The sequence below is a fragment of the Martes martes genome (genome assembly GCF_963455335.1).
Source record: "Martes martes genome assembly, chromosome: 7".
Lineage (NCBI taxonomy): Eukaryota > Metazoa > Chordata > Mammalia > Carnivora > Mustelidae > Martes > Martes martes.
This window is the reverse complement of record NC_137894.1, coordinates 54,348,648-54,374,822: the sequence shown is the minus strand read 5'-3', so window position 1 is coordinate 54,374,822 and position 26,175 is coordinate 54,348,648. Positions and strand designations below refer to the sequence as shown.

General features: G+C 37.2%; 2 protein-coding genes across 2 annotated transcripts; one reads left to right on the top strand and one right to left on the bottom strand.

Annotated features, from left to right (window-relative positions):
- The first annotated feature begins 268 nt into the window (after nucleotides 1–268).
- LOC308346085 (rho GTPase-activating protein 11A-like) lies at nucleotides 269–26,175 on the top strand. Its single transcript, XM_080808687.1, has 12 exons — nucleotides 269–1,146; nucleotides 4,588–4,658; nucleotides 6,874–6,970; nucleotides 7,901–8,154; nucleotides 8,766–8,929; nucleotides 9,116–9,262; nucleotides 15,486–15,560; nucleotides 16,323–16,490; nucleotides 19,920–20,049; nucleotides 21,212–21,320; nucleotides 23,124–23,262; nucleotides 23,668–26,175. Exons 1-12 carry the CDS (start codon nucleotides 1,018–1,020, stop codon nucleotides 25,257–25,259), a joined length of 3,075 nt encoding a protein of 1,024 aa, XP_080664813.1. The 5' UTR covers nucleotides 269–1,017; the 3' UTR covers nucleotides 25,260–26,175.
- On the bottom strand, nucleotides 12,431–12,783 carry LOC308346087 (large ribosomal subunit protein eL37-like). The gene has a single exon (XM_080808690.1). It carries the CDS (start codon nucleotides 12,762–12,764, stop codon nucleotides 12,471–12,473), a length of 294 nt encoding a protein of 97 aa, XP_080664816.1. The 5' UTR covers nucleotides 12,765–12,783; the 3' UTR covers nucleotides 12,431–12,470.

The window sequence follows — 26,175 nt, the reverse complement described above, 5'->3', positions numbered from 1 at the left end:
CCCCGAATGTATTGTCTCCGTCGGGGGCCAGGTGTATTAAAATACGCTCTAAGAAGTGTTTTCCTCCAAAAGTATGGATATGAAGAAGCAAGTGCAACTTAACTTTTTTTTCCCCCATACTTTTTGTTTTGTCCACCACGCCCTTCGTGAGCACCCCCTTTGCCCCTGTCTCACTAGACAGGCAGCTCCTGGCCACTCTCTGAGGTCCTGATTTTGAAACGAGAAGCGGGCCAATCAGAGCGCGGAACGCTGTTTGGCGCTGCCATTTGAGCCTGGCTGGAAGTGAGGGTGGGACGGTCGTGGCTCCAGGGCTGCTGAGACGGTGGAGGCGGAGGCATGAGGAGAGCTGCGTGGCTTCAGTGAGCACACCGGGATGTACAGGCCGGGGGCCGCAGGCCGGCTGCTGAGGGAGGGCAGGAGCAGCCTGTGAAACGGGGTGACGGCGGCGACCAGCCCGGGCGGGGACCGGGACTGGAAAAGGCGCCTGAGCAGCCGGCTGGTCCGGCGGCTGGGCTAGGGCTGGGGGCCCTGGGACTTGAGAGACCAACGCCCGGCTGAGCCTGCCGGGGCAGAAGGGCCAAGGAGAAGGGTCTTTACCGTTGGGAAAGGACGAGGGCGAAGTGAGGTTTGGAGAAAACGGGATCTTAGGAAGTGGCCGGAAGTGGTGAGAAGCTGGTAACTGGCGTCGGACAAGGAACCGAAAGATCAGGGAGAAAGAAGGGAAGTGTGTGTAAGGAGTTGAAGGGATCAAGTGACGAGAAAGAAGGTCGGTGTAAGTGAGGGAAAGGTGAGGTGTGGTTATCAGAGGGAAGTAGGAGAAGGTTTGGTGGAAGTGGATAGAGGACCAAGGGAAAAGCCGTGGAAGTGGCTGGGGTCCGGGGCTGGGACAGTGCCAGACTTGGCCAGAAGGCAGCGGAGCAGAGTGCAAACCTGAGAGTGTTTGGAAATTGGAAGACCTGGTGGCGAACGAGGGTCAGGACTCAGATCCTGCCTCGGAGAGTGAGCGACGTGTCCGGGATGTGGGATCGGAGGCTGGTAAGGTTGGCCTTGTTGCAGCAGCTTCGGGCGGTCTATGGCATTAAGGTCAAGAGCGGCCGTGGGCAGTGCGATCGCAGGAGACATGAAACAGCAGCCACGGAAATAGTGGTAAGTTCTGGGGGAAGAGGTTTGGGTTTAAAAAAAAAAAAAAAAAAAGAAAGGCCACTCTGTATCATTACTATTATGGCTCATGCTGAAATGTTTATGTGTGGATCCCAAAGAGAATGTGGCTAAGCATGACTAATTGAATCCAGATGGTCGACTACTGAAATTTAAAGAATGACATTGTTGATTCTTTACAGGGATTTTTGATCACTGAGAAGGTTGCAGCGTTTTTCAACCTCACCACCTTGATATTTGGAACTAGAAAATTAACTATTTGAGATGAGACTAAGGGGCTGTTCTGTGCATTGTAGAGTGTCTAGCAGCATCTCTGGCTTCTACCCGCTAGATGCCAGTAGCATCTCCCAGTTTTGACAATTAAAAATATCTCCAGATACTGCCAATTTATTTTGAGCAAGTACCACGTGGGAAGGGAGAGGAACATTACCCACCACCACCACTGTTTTAGAATAAAATTTGTAAAGGGACAAGGAGGATCAATAAATTTTCTAAATGAGTCAATAGATAAGGTGTGAAAGAGTATTAGAAATAGGCTTCAGATAATACCTCCGTGTTCACTAATTTGAAAAAAACAAGCTTGCTGCTTGGTAATTTTGGGGTTATAAAGCTGTTTTTTAAAGTGAGTAAGTTGAGATGACAGAATGAGATAATTAAAAAGCTGTTTGATCTGAGGTTGGTGGAAGGAAGGGGATTTTGAATGAAATTTTATTATCTACTGCATCACCAAGAATTTCATTGTGAAAAATAAGTTGAATATAAAGCATGTTATCTTAAATGTATCTGCCTAATTATATGGTACCTTTTAAGTATTTAGAGATGAAAGCTAATAAAATTTGCATAGCTCTTAATTTACAATTTCTGAGAAAAATACTTGGATAAGAAAACTACTAACAGTTAATTTGTATACCTCTTAATTGCTTATACATTCTGGAGAAAATTTTGTTTGCAGCTTAATGGCAACATACATGTTTATATTTATAAACTAGAATGATTTCTTCTGACTGAAAAAGCGTTTTTTCAAGATTTCAAATATAGTTGGTTTTGTAAGTATACAAAAGAATTTGAATCTGGATTTTTTCACCAGGGCACCTGGGTGGCTCAGTCAGTTAAACGTCTTGTCTTTTTGGCTCAGGTCATGATTCCAGAGTCTTGGGATCCAGCCCCACGTCCCACTCCCTGCTCAGTGGGGAGCCTGCTTCTCCTTCTCCCCAATCCCTGCTTAGGCTCTTTCACTATCTCTCTCTCTCTCTCTCTCTCAAGTAAATAAATAAAAATTAAAAAAAAATTCATACCTACTTTTAGAGTCAGATAGACCTGAGTTTGAATCCTGCTTTACTCCTACTGTAGATGTATGATGTTCGGCTGTTTAGTTTTCCTACGCTTCAGTTTCCTACTCCGTAAAGTGGGAATAGTAGTATAATAGTATCTCTCCTTGGGCTGTTTAGGGGATTTAAAAATGGTAAGATCTGTAGATAGGACTAGCACAGTACCTGTCACATGCCACTTATTCCACTAATGATGCTTGTTATGGTAATCAGTGGTTGACATCCTAATTGGTAGGTTTGAAACCACAATAGAAACATTCTAATAAAGAAATACAGAAGATCTTTATGTTTTAAGAATGGTAACAGGATAAGTAATATTTGAAAACTAGATTTCTTTTTGACTCTTTCGTGTATGTTAGCTAATAATGGTTTTGCGCTATTAAAGAAAAGTGCTAGAAATCTTTTGAAGGTAAAATTGTAAGTGATATTCCAGTATATAAAATTAAAAAAACATGCTATTCGTTTTATTTTATGAAAATGTTATTATGAGGCCAATATTGAGAATAATACACTTGACAAAAAGACCCCTGAGTTCTAGGTACGTAAGACCTCTGTAGACTTATAATCAGCTTCAGCATCTGATTTTTGCATTTTGTTTGGTTGCACAGTATCAAGAAAATTCTGATTTACCCAAAAAAGGGGTTTTTCACATTAGCGTCTTTTTTAATAGCTCACCTAGAAATGGTAGTTGTAACAGCAACAAATATTCTTTGAATACTTACTCTATGTGAGAGACTAATATAAATGCTTTACATCTTTTAATTTATTTAATTTTCTCTACAACTCTTTGACTTAGGACCTATGTGAAGGTACTGAGGCATAAAGAATTAATTTGATCAAGGTCATTCAGCTAATAAGTGAAAGTGCCAGGGTTTAAAACCTGGCAGCCTTGCCACTAGGAACACACTCTCTTAAGCACTATGCTGTCTTCTATATTTATCAATTAAAGGGAGCCAGATGCTTGAAAAAGTCTAGTAAGATTTTGTTACTCTGTTGAATAATTAACAGCGACGAATGATTTCTTAACGTAAGTGCTTCAAGCGCATTCATGGAAAGCAGATACATCTAAGCTGAGTTAATGTTTATGAGATTGGGTAGACCCACTTATTTAATTTTGTATAAGCAGATATATATAGGCTTGTATATAAGTCCAGTGCAAAACTACAACCTTCTTAATCAATGACACATTTTTAAGAAGTTCAGATGCATGCATAAATATAGTCGCAGGTTCTTTATTAAGAAGTGTGTAACATACACATTTACTCTTGGGATTTCAATGTATTAAGTTTGAATATGAGTAATACATTCGAATATGACTTAAAAAAATTTTTTTTTCAAAGTAGTTGAAGAAATTGAATTAAATGTTTGTGGAATCCCTGCCTTGGTCACAACAGTTTGACTAGCAGTTTTCCATAGAGTGTGGAAAAGAAAATCTGGTCTAAAACCCACCTCACATGTAACTGTAAGAAGTATTCAATGAGTGACAAGAATTACCATTACCAATCAACTTAGCCTTTCGTTCATGTTAGTATTTTTAAGGTGACAGAGGAAAGTAGAAAGTCAGTGTTCATAAGGTTACTGAAAGAAACACAGTATTTTTAGAAAATGTTAGTGTTTTGGCCAAATTTTGTTTAAGGATTTCCTGACTAAGCACTAACTGGATTGATTTTCCATTATGGGATTGGAAACTGATGGAATGTGTTACGTTGCTTTAGGACAATGACTTTATTTGTTTATTTTAATTTTAATTCCAGTACAACTAATATGCAGTTGTTACATTAGTTTCAAGTATACAGTATAGTGATTCAACAATTCTGTACATTACTCAGTGCTTATCATTAAGTGTGGTCTTAATCCCCTTCATCTATCTCACCCATCCCCCCACCCACAATGACTTTATTTTGACCATTTTTGTGCTCCTAGTACCTAAGGGAATGTTTAGCATATAGTAGTTACTTTTTATCAAAGTTACTTGTAATGTTTTCATTTTCTTAATTATTCTATTTTTTTAATTTCCTGAGGTTTTTAATTTGCTTAATATTTAAGAAAACTTACATTATGCCTAATATTTGTGTTAGAATAACTGAATTTGCCATTTTAGGGTAAAATATTTGGAGTACCTTTTAATGCATTGCCCCATTCTGTTGTACCAGAATATGGACACATTCCAAGGTAAGCTAAGTCTGGGATGAGGAAAAATATTTCAAACCAGTATTTAGGCATTTAAAAATGAATAGTTGAGAGGCACTTGGGTGGCTCAGTCTAAGTGTCTGACTTCTGCTTAAGTCATGATCTCAGGGTCCTGGGATGGAGCCCCACTTTGGGCTCACCGCTCAGCGGATAGTCTGCTTGTCTCTCTCCCTCTGCCCCTTCCCCTGCTTGTTCATGCTTGGGCAATCTCTCAAATAAAATCTTTAAAAAGGATAAATAAAAAAATAACTGATTGACTTACACATTTGTTTTGAACTAGCAGTTCTCTAAGAGTCTGTTCCCCCCTGCCCCACTACTCTCTTTTTCTTTTGCGGATAAGAGAACATTTAAGCTAAGATTAAATAAAGTATTTCTGAATATAAATTATGTAACACTTGAGCTTTCCTGTGTCACTATTTAAAAGTAACCTTTTAGACTAAGTGCATCAGAAATTAGTAGAGAAGTTAACATTTTAAATAGTTTGAGGAAGCATGCAAAGCAACTATCTGACCTGTTACTAATTCATTTCCCTTCTGTCCAAAGTAGGGTTCATTCTGGCTACTTTAGTTCAGTAACCTAAGTATTTAACTGATGCATTGTCCAAAAGCATTTATTGAATACCTTGCAACCTTAGAACAGTTTTCTCTCATTCAGCATGTAGGTGTTGATTCACAATCTCCTTAAGGTAAGCACTTACTATTTTGCTTTTCAAATGACCTATAAAAGGTTTGTTTATTTAATGATTTTCTACCTTTAGAATTGCAAAGTCATATCCCCAATTAAGATGACTAAATCTTTGTTGTAATTTCTTTGTTTTAAACAAACAGACAAAAGTTAAATTCTGCAGTTACCCCTGTGACATTCAGCCATTGTGTAGCAACACAATGCTATCAGTTGCTTGCTGCTGACATCCATTCTAATTTGTGGTATCAGTTGTTAACTACTAAAGCCAACATTGATGATTAAAAGTTGTTCAGTACAAAAAAAAAAAAAGTTGTTCAGTACAAAGAAATAGAGTACACACCTGTAAGTATGAGAAGGATTGTAAGGACAAGGCTGATTCGGACTTTTCTGAGAGGCAACGTTAGAGTGAGAAAAGTACATTGCCTTATTTTTGAGCAAATATCACAGATGATAGATATTTAAAGCTATGGGGGCACCTGGGTGTCTCAGTTGGTTAAGCATCTGCCTTCAGCTCAGGTCATGATCCCAGGGTCCTGGGACTGAGCCCTACATCAGGCTCCTGCCCCAGCGGGGAGCCAGCTTCTCCTCCCTTTCCCTCTGCCTGCCATTCCTGCTGCTTATGCTCTCTCTCTCTGTCAAATAAATAAAATCTAGGGGACGCCTGGGTTGCTCAGTGGGTTAAGGCTCTGCCTTCGGCTCAGGTCATGATCTCAGGGTCCTGGAATCAAGCCCCGCATCGGGTTCTCTGCTCAGCGGGGAGCCTGCTTCCCGCACCCCACCCCCCGCCTGCCTCTCTGCCTACTTGTGATCTCTCTCCCTCTCTCTGTCAAATAAAAAAAAAAAAACAAAAAACTTTTTAAAAGTAAATAAAATCTAAAAAAAAAGAAGGTCTTAGGGCCTGGGGTCATACTAGCATGAGGAGGTCTGACGGAAAAAAAGAAGCCAGAAATGGAGTTTGAGAAGGGATAGTTGGGGGACAGCAGGAAAACCGGAAATGTCATGAAAAAGAGCTTTTTTCAGGAAAAGCAGGGTTGTGGTTAAGTGTCAGATGCTGGTAGGACAAGCAAAATGAAGACCATTGATCATGGATTGGTGATCTTAATATCTACTTAAATATATCTACATGATATTTAAGATGAGATCTGTTTTGCTGAAGTAATAGTGGTGCGAGTCTGATTGGAGACTGTTGAGGAGAGACTGGGATATGAAGTGGAGGCAGTTAAAAAAGACACATCTTGTGCTCTGAGTGGAAACAGAGAAATGAACTAGGACCAAGAGGGATGTTGGATTAAAGCAAGCTTACTGAAATTGTCTCAGAAAAAAGATGAGCTGGACAGAAGAATTTAGGAAGCAAGAAAAACAACTAGAATTAACCTTTTATCACAAAGACTGAAGAAATTTGTGACATCAGAGCTTCCGATGGGGGGATAGTGCTTGGTCCATGTACTTTGATAGAAGAATAACATTTCGTAAGATGTGTATCCAGCCACCTGAAAAGATTTCTCTCTTTCAGTTTTCTTGTTGATGCTTGCTCATCTTTAGAAGAGCATATTCATACAGAGGGGCTTTTTAGGAAATCAGGATCTGTTATTCGTCTAAGAGCCCTAAAGGTAAGAATATTCTTGAACTATAATTTTTCATTTGTACTACTTTTTTATTTGGTTTTTAGAATTGAAATATTTAAACTATTGCATAAATTATTAACAGAAATTTAATTTGCAAAGAGCCTTTTTCATGGCAGAAGAAACTTTTTTTCTAAAAAGGAATTAACACAGGATTAAGTGCCTGAGTGGCTATTTTTTTTTCAAGATTGATTTATTTATTTGACAGGGAGAGCAAACAAGGAAGTACAAACGGAATTGCAGAGGGAGAGGGAGAAGAAGGCTCCTCACCGAGCAGGGAGCCTGATGTGGGGCTTGATCCCAGGACCCAGAATCATGACCTGAGCCAAAGGCAGAAGCTTAACTGACTGAGAGACCAAAGCACCCCGAGCGTCTGACTCTTGATTTTGGCTCAGGTCATGTGTTGTGAGATCCAGCTTTGTGTCCAGCCTCATGCTGGCTCTGGAGCCTGCTTAAGATTCTCCCTCTTCCTCTCCCTTTCCCTGTACCTCCAACCATGCACAAGCATATGCTCGCTTGCTTGTTCACTCTCTCTTAAAAAAAAAAAAAAAAAAAGATTCATTATTTATATAATGCTTTTTTTTCAGTTTTATTGAGATATAATTGACAAATACCATTTAAGGTATACAACTTGATGTTTTAATATATGTATATATTATGAAATAATTGATACAATCTATATAATGCTTTAAAAGTTTAGAGTACTTTCAAGTTTGTTGTCTTTTGTTCCTATAAAGTACTATAGGAAATGAAAAAATGTTTTTTTATTTAGTTTTTAGCCTTTTAAAATGACATGATGTATATTAAAACAAGAGTTAAGAAAAATTTATGAAAGCTCTCCAAAGTATACAAAGGGATATCTTATTTGCAGTAAACTCTTAAGCCCTCAAATGCTCAAGATTATTATATTTATTTCAGAATAAACTGGATCATGGTGAACGTTGCCTGTCTTCTGCACCTCCTTGTGATGTTGCAGGACTTCTTAAGCAGTTTTTTAGAGAATTGCCAGAACCCATCCTTCCAGCTGATTTGCATGAAGCACTTTTCAAAGCTCAACAGTTAGGAACAGAGGAGAAGAATAAAGCTACATTGTTGCTCTCCTGTCTTATGGCTGACCACACAATTGATGTATTAAGATACTTCTTTAACTTTCTCAGGAATGTTTCCCTTAGGTAAGTAAGTAAAAGTCTTAGGAAATGACAGTTTGTTAATTAGCTAGATTTACCTGTATAGTTAATAACTTAAAATTAAATTTAGAATGGAAGTTTTTCTTAAAAATAATTTCCTCACTATAAGAAATATACCCTATATACCAAATGATTTGTATTTTCTTAACTGTCTTAAGGTCATCATTATGAATGGCTTATTGTTGTTGATAGGATTCTTTGTCCACTGAATGACTTCAAATTACTGTGTTTTTGATATATTTGTATCTTGCTTCTCAAATTTGTCCCCTCCCTCTGCTTGCTATCAATGAGCCTGCTTGTTCTAGACATACTTGCAGCCTTTTAATACAATTTTTCTGTATGTGGGTTTGAAAATCAAATATCCATGTTCAATCTGTGTGGAAAAACAATGTGGACTATATAGTTAACATGGTTTTTATGATGTATATTTAAACACACAGAAGCAATTTCTGGTTCTGTAGATGGGTAGATAAAGGATAACTATTTTGACTTGTATTTGACTGATAAAGTAAGAAGTCTTCAAAGTGTGCTCAAAATGATATTTTACCTCTGTGTTTCTCTTTGGCTCATTCTAAGAAAACCTTGTTTCATTTAAGGTCCAGTGAGAATAAGATGGATAGCAGCAATCTTGCAGTAATATTTGCACCAAATCTGCTTCAGACAAGTGAAGGACATGACAAGATGTCTGCTAACACAGAAAAAAAGCTACGATTACAGGCTGCAGTGGTGCAGACTCTCATTGATTATGCGTCAGATATTGGTAAGAGGTAGTTAGATTATAAAGTAACAGGATTAGTTTAAATGAAGGAGATCCCAGATTCCTCCAAGTGAACTGTGAAGACAACTATTAGAAATATATATACTATTTGAACATTTTGGTATATACATTTTGAACACTTTGAAGGAGAGTAGAGGAAAAATTTTAACTCTGAACATTTTTGTTTAGGGCATGTTCCAGATTTTATCCAGGAAAAGATACCAGCTATGTTGGGTCTTGACGGTCTCTGTGCTACTCCGTCAATAGAAGGCTTTGAAGAAGGTGAATGTGAAACACCTGGTGATTGTAAAAGAAAGCGAAGACAAAGTGTAGGAGGTAAGTGGCAGTGGCAGTCTCATTTTGTGGAGGTATAGCAATTTGCTTTTCTTTAAAGTGTGTTTAAATGTAATGAAGCACACGCTATTGTGTGTGCCTTCTTAGTTTAGAGCATAGTTGGAAAAACATGACATGTGCATGTGAAAAGCAAAATGACAATACAATCTAATACTAAATGCTACATCTCTAGCATAAATGTGAAACGTGTTCAAAAGAGAAAAGTTCCCTGGGTTGTAGTGATCAGGAACTCCAAAGAAGAAACCAAACTGAACCTTCTTGAAAAATCGGTAGAGTCCAGGGCAGTTGGGTGGAGCATCAGAATACTTGTATCCTATCGTAGGTAGGAAGGATGCTCTAAAGAAAGATTTGTATAGGGTAGAAATAATCTGCTAGGGTTAGGGTTAGGGGTTTATCCTAAGGATTAGGAGGATATCATGGTGAGCTCAATGTCAAACATTAGAACATGAAGCTGGATATTGGGTATTGGTGTTGAAGGTTTATGAGTAGAGGCATTACAGGATTATAATTTTTTCTAAAATTATTTGGTTTAAAGAATTGAGATTTGGGAGTAGAGAGAACAGTTAGGCATGAGATCATGATTTGAAATAGTGATGTGAATTATTTAGAAGTATGAACTAACGAATGAAGGAAACATTACCATGGAAGAAAAAAAGACCTTAAGCTCCATCATGATGGAATCAGTCGTAAGATTTCTTACCTCCTTGATCAAGTAGACTGAGGCCATTCTTCCAGTTGTTTTAGGAAATTTCTCATCTTTTGAGTATAAGAACTAATTGTTATTAATTGTTCCATTCTTGTTTAAATCTTGACTTATATGATTCAGCCTTATGTTTCTTCTTTGCCTCATTTGTAGATTTCTCTATTATCTTCTATGTTAGTTTCCTAGGGCTACTGTAACAAAGTGGCTTAAAACAACCAAAACTTACTGTCTTACAGTTTGGGAGGCTACAAGCTAAAATCAAGTTGTTGTCTGAGCCATGTTCCCTGCGAAACCTATAGGGACTAATCTTGCTTTTTCTAGCTTCTGGTGGTGGCTGTTGATTGTTGTCATTCTTTGGTTTGCAGCTGTATCTGATCTCTACTTATGTTGTCACATGGGTTCCTCGCTGGGTGTCTCTCTGTCCAAGTTTTCATCTTATAGTGACACCAGTTACATTGAATTAGGGCCTACCCTAATGACCTCTTCTTAACTTGAGTACATTACAAAGACCCTAATTTCAAATAAGGTCACATTCACAAGTACTTGGAGTTAGGACTTAATGTGTATTTTTGGAACACATACTTTCATCCCATCAACTTCCTACCCCAAATGCAGGTATTCTCAGACACAGATCTTCTTTATTGCCTTCTTTTCCTTTGTGATTTTATTCACTCCTAGAGTTTCATTTATAGCATGGGAATAGGTGAATATTGTCTCGCAAATGTCAGTTTCACTTTAGTAACAACTTAGTAGGAAGATACCTTCACTTCTTTTTTTTTTGGTGCTTTAAGCTCAGCATTTTGAAAAGATCATCTTCACCCGCTTTAAACTGGTTCTTGAATTCCTTCTTTTTGTTAACAGCACCATCATTTTCTAGTCACTCAGGCTTTAAACCATGGGTGCCTAATTCTTTTTTTTTTTTTTTTTTTTTTTTTAAGATTTTTATTTATTTATTTGACAGGCAGAGATCACAAGTAGGCAGAGAGACAGGCAGAGAGAGAGGAGGAAGCAGGCTCCCCGCTGAGCAGAGAGCCCGACGCGGGGCTCGATCCCAGGACCCTGGGATCATGACCCGAGCTGAAAGCAGAGGCTTTAACCCACCGAGCCACCCAGGCGCCCCTGGGTGCCTAATTCTTAATGTACCATTTATATTCATGGTTTTCAGGTTCTGTAAGATGCTCTCTGTGGTATTTTACTGGATCATCTTTACTGTAAGAATCTCCTTATTGATCTTCATGCCTCTTCATTGAATCTGCTCTGCTTATTGCTGTCTAGACTTATGTTCTTAATATATAATTCCAGCCATGTCTTCACAATACTCATCAGAAACTTCACTGATAAAACTGATATTTATAGCCTGATATTAGAGGTCTTTCATAGGATTGCTTTAGCATGCCTTTCTATTGTTTCTTCTCTCTGATTTGTGCAGTGTTTACTGTACTTTAGACCAACTGCATTTCTAATCTTTTTTTTAGACACTTTGGGTTTTTTTTACTTATCCTATTTATTGATAGAATGTTTTTACTTCCATCTACCCATGCTGTCCAAATTATATCTAGTTGTCAAAATTCAGTTTAAGTGTTTCGTCAGGCATGCTTCACCCGTGCTGGTTTTTTAGTGGGAAAATAATCTCTTTTCTGCACTGGCATTCCATAATATTCTAGACTCTGACAGTTTTTATATGGTTTTATATTTACTCCTCATTCATGACTCTCGTATGTATTATATTTAATGCTCTTTGGAGGTAAAGGCCATGTTTTATACATTGTATCCAGCCCAGTGTTTTTTACTTAATGGGCATAAAATACAGAATGAATACATTAAGTCGAGTTATTAATATTTGGCTTAAACCCAGAGGTACTTTATCAAACAGGTTAAGATAGCGTTTGTCAAGCATCATTAAAATGCATTGATTTCATTAGCAATTTGAAATTGTTCAGGAGTTCTAGACCATTAGTGTTTATTTTTTGTGTGTTATAGCTAGCTTTTTTCCCTTTTTTTAATTTAAATTCAATTAGCCAAGATATAGTACATCATTAGTTTCAGATGTGTAGCGTACAGTAATTTATCATTTGTATATAACACCCAGTGCTCATCGCATCACATGCCCTCCTTAATGCCCATAGCCTTTTTTTTTTCATTTCACTCTGCAATGCTACAATCATCCATGTGATCTGATTGCATTTGCTTTGAAGAATCTTTTGATTTCTTTTAAATTATAGATAAATATGTAACAAAATTTATCATTTTAACCAGTGTTAAGTGAACAGTTCAGTACTGTTAGGTATATTAACTTTGTTGTGCAACCAAACTCCAGGAACTTTTACTTTTATTTTTGATATTCTGAGACTTACTTAGTCTAGCATAGTTTTATGCTGGGTACGGCAATTCTCAATAATACTTTTGCCCAAGAATCTATATAGTATTTCTTTCTTTCTTTTTTTTTTTTTAAACCATGATGTTTATTGTGACTAATCCCTGAAATCCTTAAGATGAACTGGATGCTGCAACAGCTGCCCTCTTGGGCTTAGGTGTTGTTCCTTCACAGAATCCATGCCTGAATCTGCGGTATACAATTTTTAGGTGCCTCATTCGACCGGTCCCAGTGGTGTTTCGTCTTTTAGCCTTGGCACTCCAGTTATACTTTCTCTTGCGCTTGGCAGGATAGCCGCATTTGCCACACGTGGACTTCTGAAGGTGGTAGGTCTTCGAGCCACAGCAGCAGCACAACGTGTGCGTCTTATTGCGACACTTTCCAAATGATGACGTCCCCTTCGTCATCTTGTTTCCGTGGCAGGCCCCAAAGAGCCTATATAGTATTTCATGGGCAAACTCTTATAAGTAAGAAGGATTTGGTTTATCATATGTTCCTGGTTTTACCTGTGCTTACCAGTGTGCGTGCTCCTCTATATTGTTATTGTGCTGAATAAGTGTCTTTCATGGTCAGTGGTACATTGTTGAGCTGATTTGATTAATGTGCTCTCATTGGTCTGGTACTTCCTGAAATGCATATGTCAGGAGACATATTTTTCCATTTCTCTAGAAAGATGGTCTGTACTTGCAGTGTGGCCCATGGTGCAGTCAGGATGGTTTCAAATTATGGAGGGAATAGTTTGTTTTTCCATGCTTCTGATTTTGTGCTATTCTAATTGTGTGGTGTCTTTTGCTGTGGCTGCTCAGTTGTTTCTTCTCTCTCTTCAACTCTGGCTTGCCTTTTTCTTCCTTTCCTCTTTCCATATTAACTTTGTTTGTCTGCTCAGGTGCCATGAAGATTGGCTTTATTAGCCGTTACCTGCCAGTTAGACCATAGCCTATTTTTGGCTCTTCAAAGGTGTTCATTCTCCTCTGGTTTGTACCTGTTTCACTTGAAGGTGTAAGATTTCTCAGTAATACACAAGTGGACTATAGTTGAACTTTATTTGAGTGATATTTGGTGATTAATCAGGTAAACAGACTTATTTAAAGAACTTTTGTATTTCATTGTGGCTGAAAATTAGGAGTATATTTTTGCCTGAGACTACTTCTGTTGAAATCACAGTTTCCATATTACTAAATCCAGTGGGTACTTTTTTATTCCCATATCATTCAGAATCTCTCTGGCCACTTAACGATTTCCTTCCTGATGTATTTATTTATTTATTTATTTACTTTGTTTTTTATAACACTATGCTTTTGTTTCCCTACATCTTTAGCCACATGTTCTTTTTTTTTTATTTTTTTAATTTGTTTATGAGACAGAGAGAGAGAGTACAAGCAGGGGGAGGGGCAGAGGGAGAAACAGACTCACTGCTGAGCAGGGGAGCCTGATGCAGGGGTTGAACCCAGGACCCTGGGATCATGACCTGAGCCAAAGGCAGATACTTAACTGACTAAGCCACCCAGGCATCCCTCCACTTGTTCTGTCTAATTTTTTGGATTTTCTTTTTCTAACACCTCTTAAATGTTACATTCTTCTATACTTAACTTTCTTTTTACACTTTGCCCTCTTTCTAAATGACCTCATTCACTTTCTCTCTCTTTTTTTTCTTAAAGATTTCATTTATTTGACAGAGGGAGAGATAGTGAGAGAGGAAACACAAGCAGGGGAAGTGGGAGAGGGAGAAGCAGGCTTCCCACGGAGCAGGGAGCCCGATGTGGGGCTTGATCCCAGGACCCTGGGATCATAACCTGAGCCAAAGGCAGACGCTTGAAGACTGAGCCACCCAGTTTTTTTAAAACTACCATTGCTGGGCTGATGACTACCAAATCTACTTCTGTATTCCTGATCTTTCCACAACTTGATTTCATATCCATTTCAGTCAGTGTTCCATAGACATAGCTACTTTTTCCTTGCATAATTTCCTTTGGGTGACATCATTGTCTACTCAGTCATGAAAATCAGCGTTCTAGATATTCTTATCTATTCTTTTCTCATTCCCACATCTCACTGATCACTAAGTCTTGTCACTTTGAGCTATGAAATACCTTTATTCCCATCTCCATTTGCACTCTTCCTGCCTTAGTTCAGATCTTCATTTTTTGCTTGGCTAATTGCCACTCTTTAGATCTCAAATATCACTTCCTCACTAGCACCTTCTCTAATTCCCCATTGTAAAGCTTATTAAATTTATACTTCAGACTACGGATCTCATTTGTCATTATATTTTTATTTCCTTGGTATTTAAAAATTTTTTTTTCTGTTAGAATAAGTTTTATGAAAGCGAAGACCATGTCTGATTTGACATGTGCTTGACACATAGTAGGTACAAAATAAATACTTGTTGAATGACTAATTAACATACTTAGAAGAACCGTCAGATGGTTTGCTAATCCTCTATCATACTGCTGCCAGTTATTTTTTCAAAAATGCAGATCTGACCGTTTTGTCCCCCTTTTGCCTTTGGAGAGAAGTTCAGGTTCTTCAAAATGACAACAGGCCTTTTTCTGTCTAATGCACAAGACTTATCTCTTACCATACCACGGCTCTCTCTTTGCTCTAGCAGTATCAAACTACTGGTTTCTAGTATACATAAATCCTGTTTTTTCACCTACATGCTTTTGCATATGCTATTCCCCTTGCCCAATGCTACCTTCCTACTGAATGAACACCTACTGATCCTTCAGAACACTGTCCAGGTTTTGCTTCCTCTTCCAAGCTTTCTCTCTTATTGCCATTTCTTCTCTTCCTCAACAAGTAATGATTTTCTCTACCATTCTCTTTCTGTACATTATACACATTTGTTTTACACACATTCTATATTGTATGTCCTTTTTCTTTTCTTTTCTTTTTTTTTTGAGAAAGAGAGAGAGGCATATAAGTAGGGAATGTAATCAAAATATATCTTTTAGTTTTTTCCAATTTTGAAATAATTTCTTCCACATAACCTTAAGTGACTTTAAAATGTATAAGCTGACATAAACTTAGATGCTGGAAAGTCACAAATATCATATGAATTATTGGTGAAAGATAGGTAAATGTGAAATTATAATTGATTATATGGTTATATGTGCTTTGCATTTCAGATTTTGTTAGTGGAGCATTAAATAAACTTAAATCTAACAGAACACCCTCTGTTACACCTCAACAGGAAAAAGTTGGTAGGTATTAAGTATTTTTAATTTTAAGTGAAAATTTCTGTGTATTATACAAAAAGTAACCATTATCTAACTTACTTTGGTTTAATCAAATCCAAATCTTATTTTCAATGGAGATACTGTAGTATAATTGTGTTGTGACATTGCTAATTACATTGTATATAATGAGCCCAAAATTGTAGGTAAGAATTTTTTAGTCTGTTGTTACGTCTTTAGTCTTTCAAATCATGCTTTTCTGTTGAATATAAGTTGGATGCTGTTGAATATGTGAAAATAATTCAAATCTCATTTTTGTTTTAGAACCAGAAGTTTATTAGTGTATATTCCCATTTTTATCTTGGTTTGCTTGTGGCTGAAATTAGTCAGCCCAATAACAGAATAACAGACAATATGATCATTTATTTTGTTTTTCAGATTGAAGAAATTATGTGGTTAATACTCAGTTATGATGAAAAGCAAAACTATGATATAGATCAATTTGAGCTCCTTGATTATGATTTTATTCCATATGTTAATGTTCTTTAATGTGGATTATATGCATCTTTCAGTCTATTTGGTTTAAGTTACAATTAATCTTGCCTCTTTGTGCCTTTCCTATTATTTCAAATAATTGGATGGTATTAATTTTGTTATAACATATATTTGATAATGTAAACATATTCCCTCATTCTTTGGTTAGCTTTAAGTAATAGCTTTATAAGAAGAAATTATATAAAGCCTTTTTTTTCCCTCAGAGTTAATAAAATAAAACAATTTTTTTTTCAGCCCAGGTATCCATCTCACCCACGATTCTTACACCAAATGCTAAACGTAAACTGCCAGTGGATTCCTCTCATGGTTTCTCAAGTAAGAAGAGGAAGTCCATCAAACACAATTTTAACTTTGAGTTGTTGCCAGCTAACCTCTTCAGTAGCAGTTCTACACCAGTATCAGGTAGCAAATAGAATTTATATTACTGAGTTATAAACGTTAACATGAATGCATATTTTGAGAAAAGTGCTATTTCATATTAATGTCACCCCTTTTAGGAGCTATGGCTTTATTCTGTTTATTAAATCTCTTAATTTTTATAAAGTCCCCTAACTTTTAAAATAGATGCTAGGTCTGTATAATTAATGTGTGTATGTGTATGTTGATTGACCATGCCTATTGAAAGTTATGATATGAATAACTTAGAATGAGAGTTTGGGCTTCTGTGTATAGCAATGGTGCTCAGGTTTTAGGTGATGGGATATCCAGAATTCTATTTTAGTTACTTCCTGATCTATAGCTATGATTGTATTGCTGTTTCCTGTTGAGGTTATCAAAAAGTTTGATTTTCCAGTCCACGGAGTTGTGGGGTACCGCCATTGGAGGAACCATTGTGTAGTTGGCAGGGGGGGGGCATATTTTAGTTTTATACTCAGGTAGAATTTATAAAAGCTCTAATAATTTGGTATATGCTGTTCCTTATGACATAGTTTCCAGATTCTTTGCCAGCTCAGCCATTTTCTTCCAAATGACCTGTAAGTTCCTAATGTGGCCAACCAGAGCCTCCAGAGAAAAACATAATTTTGCTAATCTGACTACCAGATTTTTGTTAGTATGGTCTTAGATTGAATTGGCTCCTTTAAAATACAAGTTGGCTCATGGTCAATCTTACAAGTTAATGTTATGATCAACCCAAAATGAAATGAAATCCTAACTAAGCCCAGAGTCCTCTATCTCCTCTTTGTCTCGCATGTCATCAAAAAGTGAGTGATCTCTAATTCTTTTAGGTTTTTATTGATTTCAGACAATGTTGAGAGTTTTCCTTTTAATTTGCTGGCTAAGGGGCGCCTGGGTGGCTCAGTGGGTTAAAGCCTCTGCCTTCAGCTCAGGTCATGATCCCAGGGTCCCTGGATCGAGCCCCGAGTTGGGCTCTCTGCTCAGCAGGGAGCCTGCTTCTCCCCTCTCTCTCTGCCTGCCTGTCTGCCTACTTGTGATCTCTGTCTGTCAAATAAATAAAATCTTTAAGAAAAAAATTAAAAAAAAAATAAATTTGTTGGCTAAGTTAAGAGATCTTTCTAGAAGCCTCCCTTTGATTTCTGTTATCCAGGAAGTTTAGATTTTCCTTGTTTGTTTTATTAGAAAGTTGAACAGAATAGCAACTTGTTTTTTATGGTCCTTCACATGTTCTCTGTGTATGGTTTGTTAAAATGTAATGGTAAGAACTCTGAAGTTTTATCTTTCTTTCAGTATTCAGAGGTTGGAGAATTAAATTCTTTTTATTTATTTATTTTTTTTTTGAGAATTAAATTCTTTTAAACTAACTTAGTGTTTTCTCTCTCTCTTATTTTTTTTTTTTTAATATTTATTTGACAGAGATCACAAGTAGGCAGAGAGGCAGAGAGAGAGGGGAAGCAGGCTCTCAGCTGAGCAGAGAGACCGATGCGGGACTCAATCCCAGGACCCCGAGATCATGAGCTGAGCTGAAGGCAGAGGCTTAACCCACTGAGCCACCCAGGTGCCCTCTCTCTTATTTTAGAGAGAGAAAGAGTAGTGACAGAGGGAGAAGGAGACAAAGAATCTCAAGCAGATTCAGTGCAGACAGAACCTGAGACTAGGCTTGACCTCAGTGACCCTGAGTTCATGACCTGAGGTGAAATCAAGAGTAAGGCTTAACCAGTTGAGCCACCCAGGTGCCCCAACCTAGTGTTTTCTTAATTAAAATATTTTCCACTTTGGAGGACCGTTTCCAGATGGCCAATATGAATTGTAATTCTATCTGCCTTTGCATTATAATATTTGCTCCAAGAAATGAACCTCTTGGTTCCTTCTCTCCAAGCTCCCAAAAAGTAGTTTAAACATTCTTGTGTTACTGGAACATTAGTATAAGCCTGCTTAATCAATGATATTTTTAAGTTAAAAATTAATTAAATTTAATTATTAAATAATAATCCTATTATTTTAACTCACCATTTTTCTTTCTTCTTCCTTTTTTTTTTTTTTAAGATTTTATTTATTTGAGAGAGGAAGTATGAGCAGGAGGGAGAGAGGGACAAGCAGACTCTCCGCTGAGCGTGGAGCCTGTCGCATGGCTCCATCTTAGGACCCTGAGATCATGTCCTGGGTCATGTCAGTTAGATGCTTAACTAACTGACTGAGCCACCTTGGCACCGTGAAAGATTCAGTTTCAAAATTTGTCCAATCTAATTATAATAATTATATTTTAATAACTTAGGGAACAATAACATATAAGCTTTTATTACCAAGCTATATGTTTATATTACTGAGAAAAATAACAATAATGTAGTTTACATTTACTAATACTTTTTTTTTAAAGATTTTATTTATTTATTTGACAGACAGAGATCACAGGCAGGCAGAGAGGCAGGCAGAGAGAGAGGAAGAGAAGCAGGCTCCCTGCTGAGCAGAGAGCCCGATGCGTGGCTCGATCCCAGGACCCTGGGATCATGACCTGAGCCAAAGGCAGAGGCTTTAACCCACTGAGCCACCCAGGCGCCCCTACATTTACTAGTATTTTTATCAGACCAGTGAAAATCCAATAAAACTGGAGCCATCTTAAAACAGAGCTCAAGTGGCCACTGCAGAGAAATTGCCTTACCCACTTTTTGTTTGCTTATTTGTTTTGTTTGGTTTGTGGTTTTTTTTTTCATTTTTTAAAATTTAAATTCAGTTAATTAACATATAATGTATTATTGGTTTTAGAGGTAGAGATCTTAACTCAACATTTTTCTTTGGTTTTACTTTCTCACCACAATTCAGTAAATTCGACCTACAAAACTGAAAATGGTTTGGTTTCTAACAGATATGTGCTTTTTTTAATGTATAAAGGCAGCTATATTAATCTATAGTCCACAGAGCACCTATTTATAATTTCTTCCTATATTAATCTACAGTCCATTTTTTTTTTTTTAAGATTTTATTTATTTATTTATTTATTTGACAGACAGACATCACAAGCAAGCAGAGAGGCAGACAGAGAGAGAGGGGGAAACAGGCTCCTTGCTGAGCAGGGAGCCCGATGCGGGGCTCGATCCCAGGACCCTGGGATCATGACCTGAGCCGAAGGCAGAGGCTTTAACCCACTGAGCTACCCAGGCGCCCCTACAGTCCATTGTTAAATGAGGTTAAAGCAAAACTTTAATATAAAGGTTATGTTTAGTCTGACACTTAATTGGCAACTAAAGTGTAAGAAACTGATTTTTTTTTTTTAAGTTGAATTGGGTTTATTTGGCTTCTGAAGTTTCTACCCAGAAATATGTGATTTTGTTGTTGCATAGGGTTGGAAATTAAGCCTTGAAATCTAATTGCTATTAATATTTTATACTTTAAAAAGGAAGTATGGGTGGTGCATTTCATGTGGTTCTATTTTTATAGTTCCCTTTGATACAAGCCCAGAAGGATCATCTCAGAGTTCACTCTCTCCCATTACCATCAGTGGAAACCACTTGATCAGTACAGGTGTACTAAGGCGAAGTAAGAGGATTGCAAGCAAAAAGGTTTGCAGGTAATAAATCCAGGACATTTCGTTTCATTGGATAAACATTTGGTGTATATAGTTAATAAAATATTTTGTTTTTCTGCTGAGAATCATATTTGAGTCACAATTTTTAAAAATTCCCTCTGCCTTTATTGTCTTATCAGTCAGACTGCCCTTTATATGTCCTCCAGAGAATGATTTCTAATTTGAGGCCACTTTGCTTGCTTAAAATCCTATTGTATGTTGATAATGTGTGATTTTTAAATTTCCTTTTATTTAAAGTCTAGTCTATTCTTTTTTTTTCAAGGACTTATTTATTTGAGGGGGAGGGGCAGAGTGAGAGGGAGAAAGAGAATGTTTAAGCAGACTCCCCGCTGAGTGTGGAGCCAGCCAAGGGGCTCAGTCCCAGGACCCTGAGATCATGACCTGAGCCAAAATCAAAAGTCAGACACTCAACTGACTGAGCCAATCCAGGCACCCTAATGCTAGTCTATTCTAATGATTCTGGTTTATAACTGACGAAGTAACTCTTGTGATAAACAGGAGAGGCCATTTATTATACAAATATAGTGTGTTCATATATGGTGTCTTAAAACTTAACTGATTTTAGAAAACTATTACTCTGTTTATTTACTAGCAATATAATTTGCTCTGGACTTTCAAATTGCATTTTGTAAGAATGCCTCCAGTTTTTATGCTAACAGTTTGTTTTTTTTTTAATGCTGACATTTTTATTTATTTTATTTTTTTAAATATTTTATTTATTTATTTGACAGAGATCACAAGTAGACAGAGAGGCAGGCAGAGAGAGAGGAGGAAGCAGGCTCCCTGCTGAGCAGAGAGCCTGATGCGGGGCTTGATCCCAGGACCCCGGGATCATGACCTAAGCTGAAGGCAGAGGCTTTAATCCACTGAGCCACCTAGGCGCCCCAATGCTGACATTTTTAATCCCATGCTTTTTTTTTTTTTAATTTTTTTATTTTAATAAACATATAATGTATTTTTATCCCCAGGGGTACAGGTCTGTGAATCGTCAGGTTTACACATTTCACAGCACTCATCATAGCCCATACCCTCCCCAATGTCCATTTCCCCACCACCCTCTCCCGTCCCCCCTCCCCACCACAATCCTCAGTCTGTTTCTTGAGATTTAGTCTTTTATGGTTTGTCTAATCCCATGCTTTTTTAGAGTGGAATCAGGAAAAGCAGGCTGCTTCTCTCCTAAGATCAGTCGTAAAGAAAAGGTCCGAAGATCTCTTCGTTTGAAATTTAGTCTGGGGAAAAGTAGCAAAGACATGGTAAGTGTCTTTCACTATTTCATTGATGTTCATATTAGCATAAAGCTGTAGACTGGATGGTAAAGGACACTCTCAACCCTGCCTCTCTAGCTATTGTCCCATTCTCTACTCCCCTTTATATCACACTCTTACACATGAATTAATATCTACTGTTCCCTCCTTTTCTGTTCTGCTTAAATTCCAATGATGCTTTCAACCCCAACACTCAATATAACTGCTCTCAAGATCACCCAGAATTTCAATGGCACTCAAACCAGTGGACAAATAACAGTCCTTGTTAGACTTGACTTGTCAACAGCATTTGACCTGGCTAGTCACTTGCTCCTCTTTGTTATACTTTCCTTCCCTACTTCAGGGCACTTTACTCATGATTTTCTTCCTTCACTGGTTACTTTTCTGATTTCTTTACATTGTGGTGCCCAAAGCTTTGTCCTTGGATTTCCCTTTTCTGTTTCTACTCATTCAAGGTGCTCATTTGCTTTAAACATCATATCGTTACTTAAGACTTCGGGTTTCTATCTCTAGCATTCAAAATGCTTTCCTGAATAACTTGACTGTTTCTTAACACCTGTCTACTTGACAGCCATCCAATAGATAGCTCAGGTGTAACCTGTCCCAAATAGAGCTCGCAAGGTGTATTTCTTCACTGCTGCTAATTCTCCACCCTTCCCCCTTTCTGCCAACCACATCCCCACCTGCCGTCTTCACTGTCTCTGCTATGGCAACTCATTCTTCTAGTCCCTTAGGCCAAAACCCATATAGGCGTTCTTGACTCCTCACTTTCTAACACCATCCTGTGTAAACCATTAGGGAATCTTATGTCTCCTCCCCTCCTCCAGACTGACCAATTCTCACTGGTACTACATTTCTAATGTTCTATAAATTCTGTCCTCTCCAACTTGGATTACTGCAATAAGTTCCTACTAGTAGGTCTCCCTGCGCCTGCGCCTACCTTGCTGCAATACTACAGCCAAAATGATCCTTTTAAATCCCTTTTAGATCTTTGTCCACTGTTCTGCTCAGAATCTTCCAATGACTCCTCATTTCACTCTGAAAAAAAGATAAAATTCTTCTGTTTCCATGTACCTCTCCACAGGACTGGAACCAGCCTGCCTCTTTCTGAGCCCTCTTCTCACCCACTCCCTCTTGCTCACTCAGCTTCTTGCCTCCTTGCTGTTTGTCAAATGTGCCAGACCTGGTTTCAGTCTTGGACACTGCCCTGGCCTTTATTCTCTCTGGGGTAATGTTCTTTCCCTTTTATCTTCATGACTTTCTCACATTTTTCTTTACTCACAAATCATCTTCTGATCACTCTATTTAAGATGACACCCCACCATACCCGTCTTACTCGGCTCTACTTTTCTCCATAACATTTCTCACCTTGTATATTGTAAAATATATAATATAATTTACCGTTTTTCTTGTCCTGCTCAAAGTCTCCCCATCTAAAATGTAAATTCTGAGGGTAAGATTTTGATCTATTTGTTTTGTTTTGTTCACTCACTGTTGTGAGCAGGTCCTAGCGCAGAGTCATCATAAAAGAAATTATTTTAGTTAATATGCGAGGCTGTTTTTATTTTAGATCATAAAATATCAAGTAATAGCCAAGTCAAATGCTTACAGTTTTTGTCAATATGCATGCAAGTATATTTGTGTTTGGTATGAAATTGTTTAATTTTATTTACCTTTTTTAATCAGCTATAGAAGATTTTGGTAACTATAAAAATTTACTTTGTCTTAGTATGTGAATTAACTAGATTTATTTCTTAACCAAAACATTTTCAATTTTTCTTTTCTGTACAGAATGGGTGTTCTGGGGTCGATAGACGTGAAAACGTTGGTCGACGACTTGCAAATCAACAAAGTTTAAAAAATAGGATTGAGTCTGTAAAAACAGGTCTGCTTTTTAGCCCAGATATTGATGAAAGATTAACAAAGAAAGGTACAATTACATGATATTTTTAATTTTACTCAAAAAGCCTACTCTCATTGCTTTTCTGAAAAAGTTTTTCTGGCTTTCTTGAGATATAATTAGATATAATTGACATATAAGCTTCAGTTATTTTATCATAAACTATCTTAATTTACTGTTCTAGAAATTCAAAATTTGTGTTTGAATAGTGAAAATAATTGAATTGGCATTGTATTTTTTGTCTGAACAATTGGAAGATGCTTATAAATATAAGTACAAAACTAACTGACCTTTTTATTTTAAAAATTATCTTTTAACACAAATCCTTAATTTATTGAAATTTAATGCTCAATACCTTTATCTGCTATGTATTTGAATAGTATTTCAAATATGTTTCAAATATAAATGATTAAAGACTGAACTACTTTATTTTAGGTTCAAAAAAGATCAGTAAGTCTGAGGAAAACTTATTAACTCCAGAGCGTCTAGATGGAACAAGTTACCGGATGTCTTGGACGGGACCTAGTAATTCTAGTTTTCAAGAAATAGCTACAAATGAAGGTTCTCCAATCAAGGGAAATGTTGAGGTGGAAAGCTCTTCTTTGGAGCCTGATACTACGGTTGAAAAGTCGCCTCTTAGTTCGTATGGACTCACCCCTTCTAGCGTACATGATAAGCATAATAATGACATAACTGGAAGCTCTCTTAGTGGGGATGAAAATAACTTGACCACAGAGACTTTGGTGAAAATTCAGAAAGCATTTTCTGAATCCGGAAGTAATCTTCATGCATTGATAGATCACAGGCAGTCATCAGTAACTAGTGTGGGGAAAGTGAAGCTAAATGAAACATCTTCTACAGAATATAGCCCAGAGAAAAATCTATTTGAAACTAATGATTTGACTGTGATAGAATCAAATGAACATGAGATTAAAACAGATGAAAATAGTTTTTCAGAACAAGACATCTCACTACATCAAACTCAAAAATTGAATAAAGAAGCAACTATAACATTTTACTCAAGTCATAGGAAGATTGAACATGAGAAAAGTATCCATTCGAATATACTTAGAGATCATTCACTAAAGCTAGAATTGCCTAGTGATGAACACATAAAGAATCAGCAGTCCACAAGGGACAAGCTGAATGTTCCGTTAAAGGAGAATGAGAATGAGAATATGACTGAAGAGAACTTACTGAAATGTGCAGCTTCTAGGGAGGATCCAGCTGACACCTCTTCCTCAGAGCAGATTACATGTAATAGAACAAACTTGCCAAAACCGAGGTCTGTGAGAATCGTTGGGCAGCCGTCACTGGTGGAAACCTGCCATACAGCCAGCTCTGAGAGCTTACAAATGGCAGAGCACGGGAGGGTGTCAGACCACATACAGTGGTTTAATAAGCTTTCTCTCAATGAAACAAACAGAACCAAAGTTCGCTCACCTCTTAAGTTTCAGCGTACACCTGTCCGTCAGTCTGTCAGAAGGATTAATTCCTTGTTGGAGTACAGCAGACAACCTGCAAGGCACAAATTGGCAAGTCTTGGTGATGCAGCTTCTCCTCTGGTTAAATCAGTAAGCTGTGACAGTGCTCTTTCCTCTGGTATAGAAAGTACATCAAAGGATTCCTTGATTTCATGTACCAAATCAGGTCCGAAGGAACTGAAGTTTACAGCATGTGAACAGCCAAATATTGATGCAATTTCAAAATCAGGCATGGAGTTAACTTACAAGTCTTTCTCAAGGATGAAGAGGCACCCAGACTCCAAGAATGCTTCTCTTGGGTCTACCAGAGTTTGCAAACAGGAAGTAGTATCTGATGGCCAAATTAAGATTCCTTTGGATGACCTGACAAATCATGACATATTAAAATCTGTTGTAAATAATAATACAGGCTTTTCTCCTGGGATAAATAACAGGGTTCTTAGGAAACCGTCAGAAAAAGAAAGGGTCTGGTATAAAGGTTCTCCAAAAAATCCTATTGGCAAAGGTCAGCTACTACCAACGAGTAAACCTGTAGACTTGTAATTGACAGATGTTAATACTTGTTAATGTAAATAAAATTAGCGGGTGGTGATAGGACTGGCAGGATAATCTGCATGTTAGTTTGTTAGCTCAGGAAGATTAAGTGATTTTGTTTTTACTGAACAAGCAACTTGAATTCTTATGCTTGTATAAATGACTTGTTTTCTTAATTATGGCAGTATTTAAACTTGTGATCTCTTAAAGCAGAGGTTATACTTTACTTTTTGAAAGAAATTGTTGGCTGGGTTTGTGAGAAATTAATTTTTGAAAATTGTATGAATTTTGTATTACGTGTGATAGAAAAAGTGGAACGAGTTGTCTATTTCCTGTTATTCCTCCTAAGTCAGAGAAGGTTTCTACAAGAAATTTCTCACCTATAAAGGGAAGAGATAAGCCTTACAAATCTCATTTCTTTAATTACATTGATATTTATGGGTTTTGCCAAAATCCCTAAAAATTAACTTTCTTCAATAGCCTCTTAATCTTGTACTCTTATGTGGGGCAGAATAATTAGGTTTATATTGTCTGTAATTGTGTACAGTGTGTTCACTTGGACTAAGAATAACGGCTAAAGCAGAATAATGACCCAAGTATGCTCTTATAGAATGATGCTGCAGAAATAATTGATGACTTTTGAGCCATACTATGTTTTTAAAGTTAATTTGCACAAATACATTCATAGCTGTTTTGTCTGATAGAGAATTTAAAATTATTTAAGGAGGAATAATTAAGCTTGGAAATTTTTAATCAAGGTGATTTCTTATATGCACACACTTGATTTTATAATTTAAAATAGTTGATGTACCTCTGTATATTTAACTTGGATTCTTAACTTTTGATTCTTATAAAAGCCTATGATGGTTTTGTCTGGTGTGTAAATGTTATTTATTTAGCATAGACATTAAAGGTAACCTTCTGG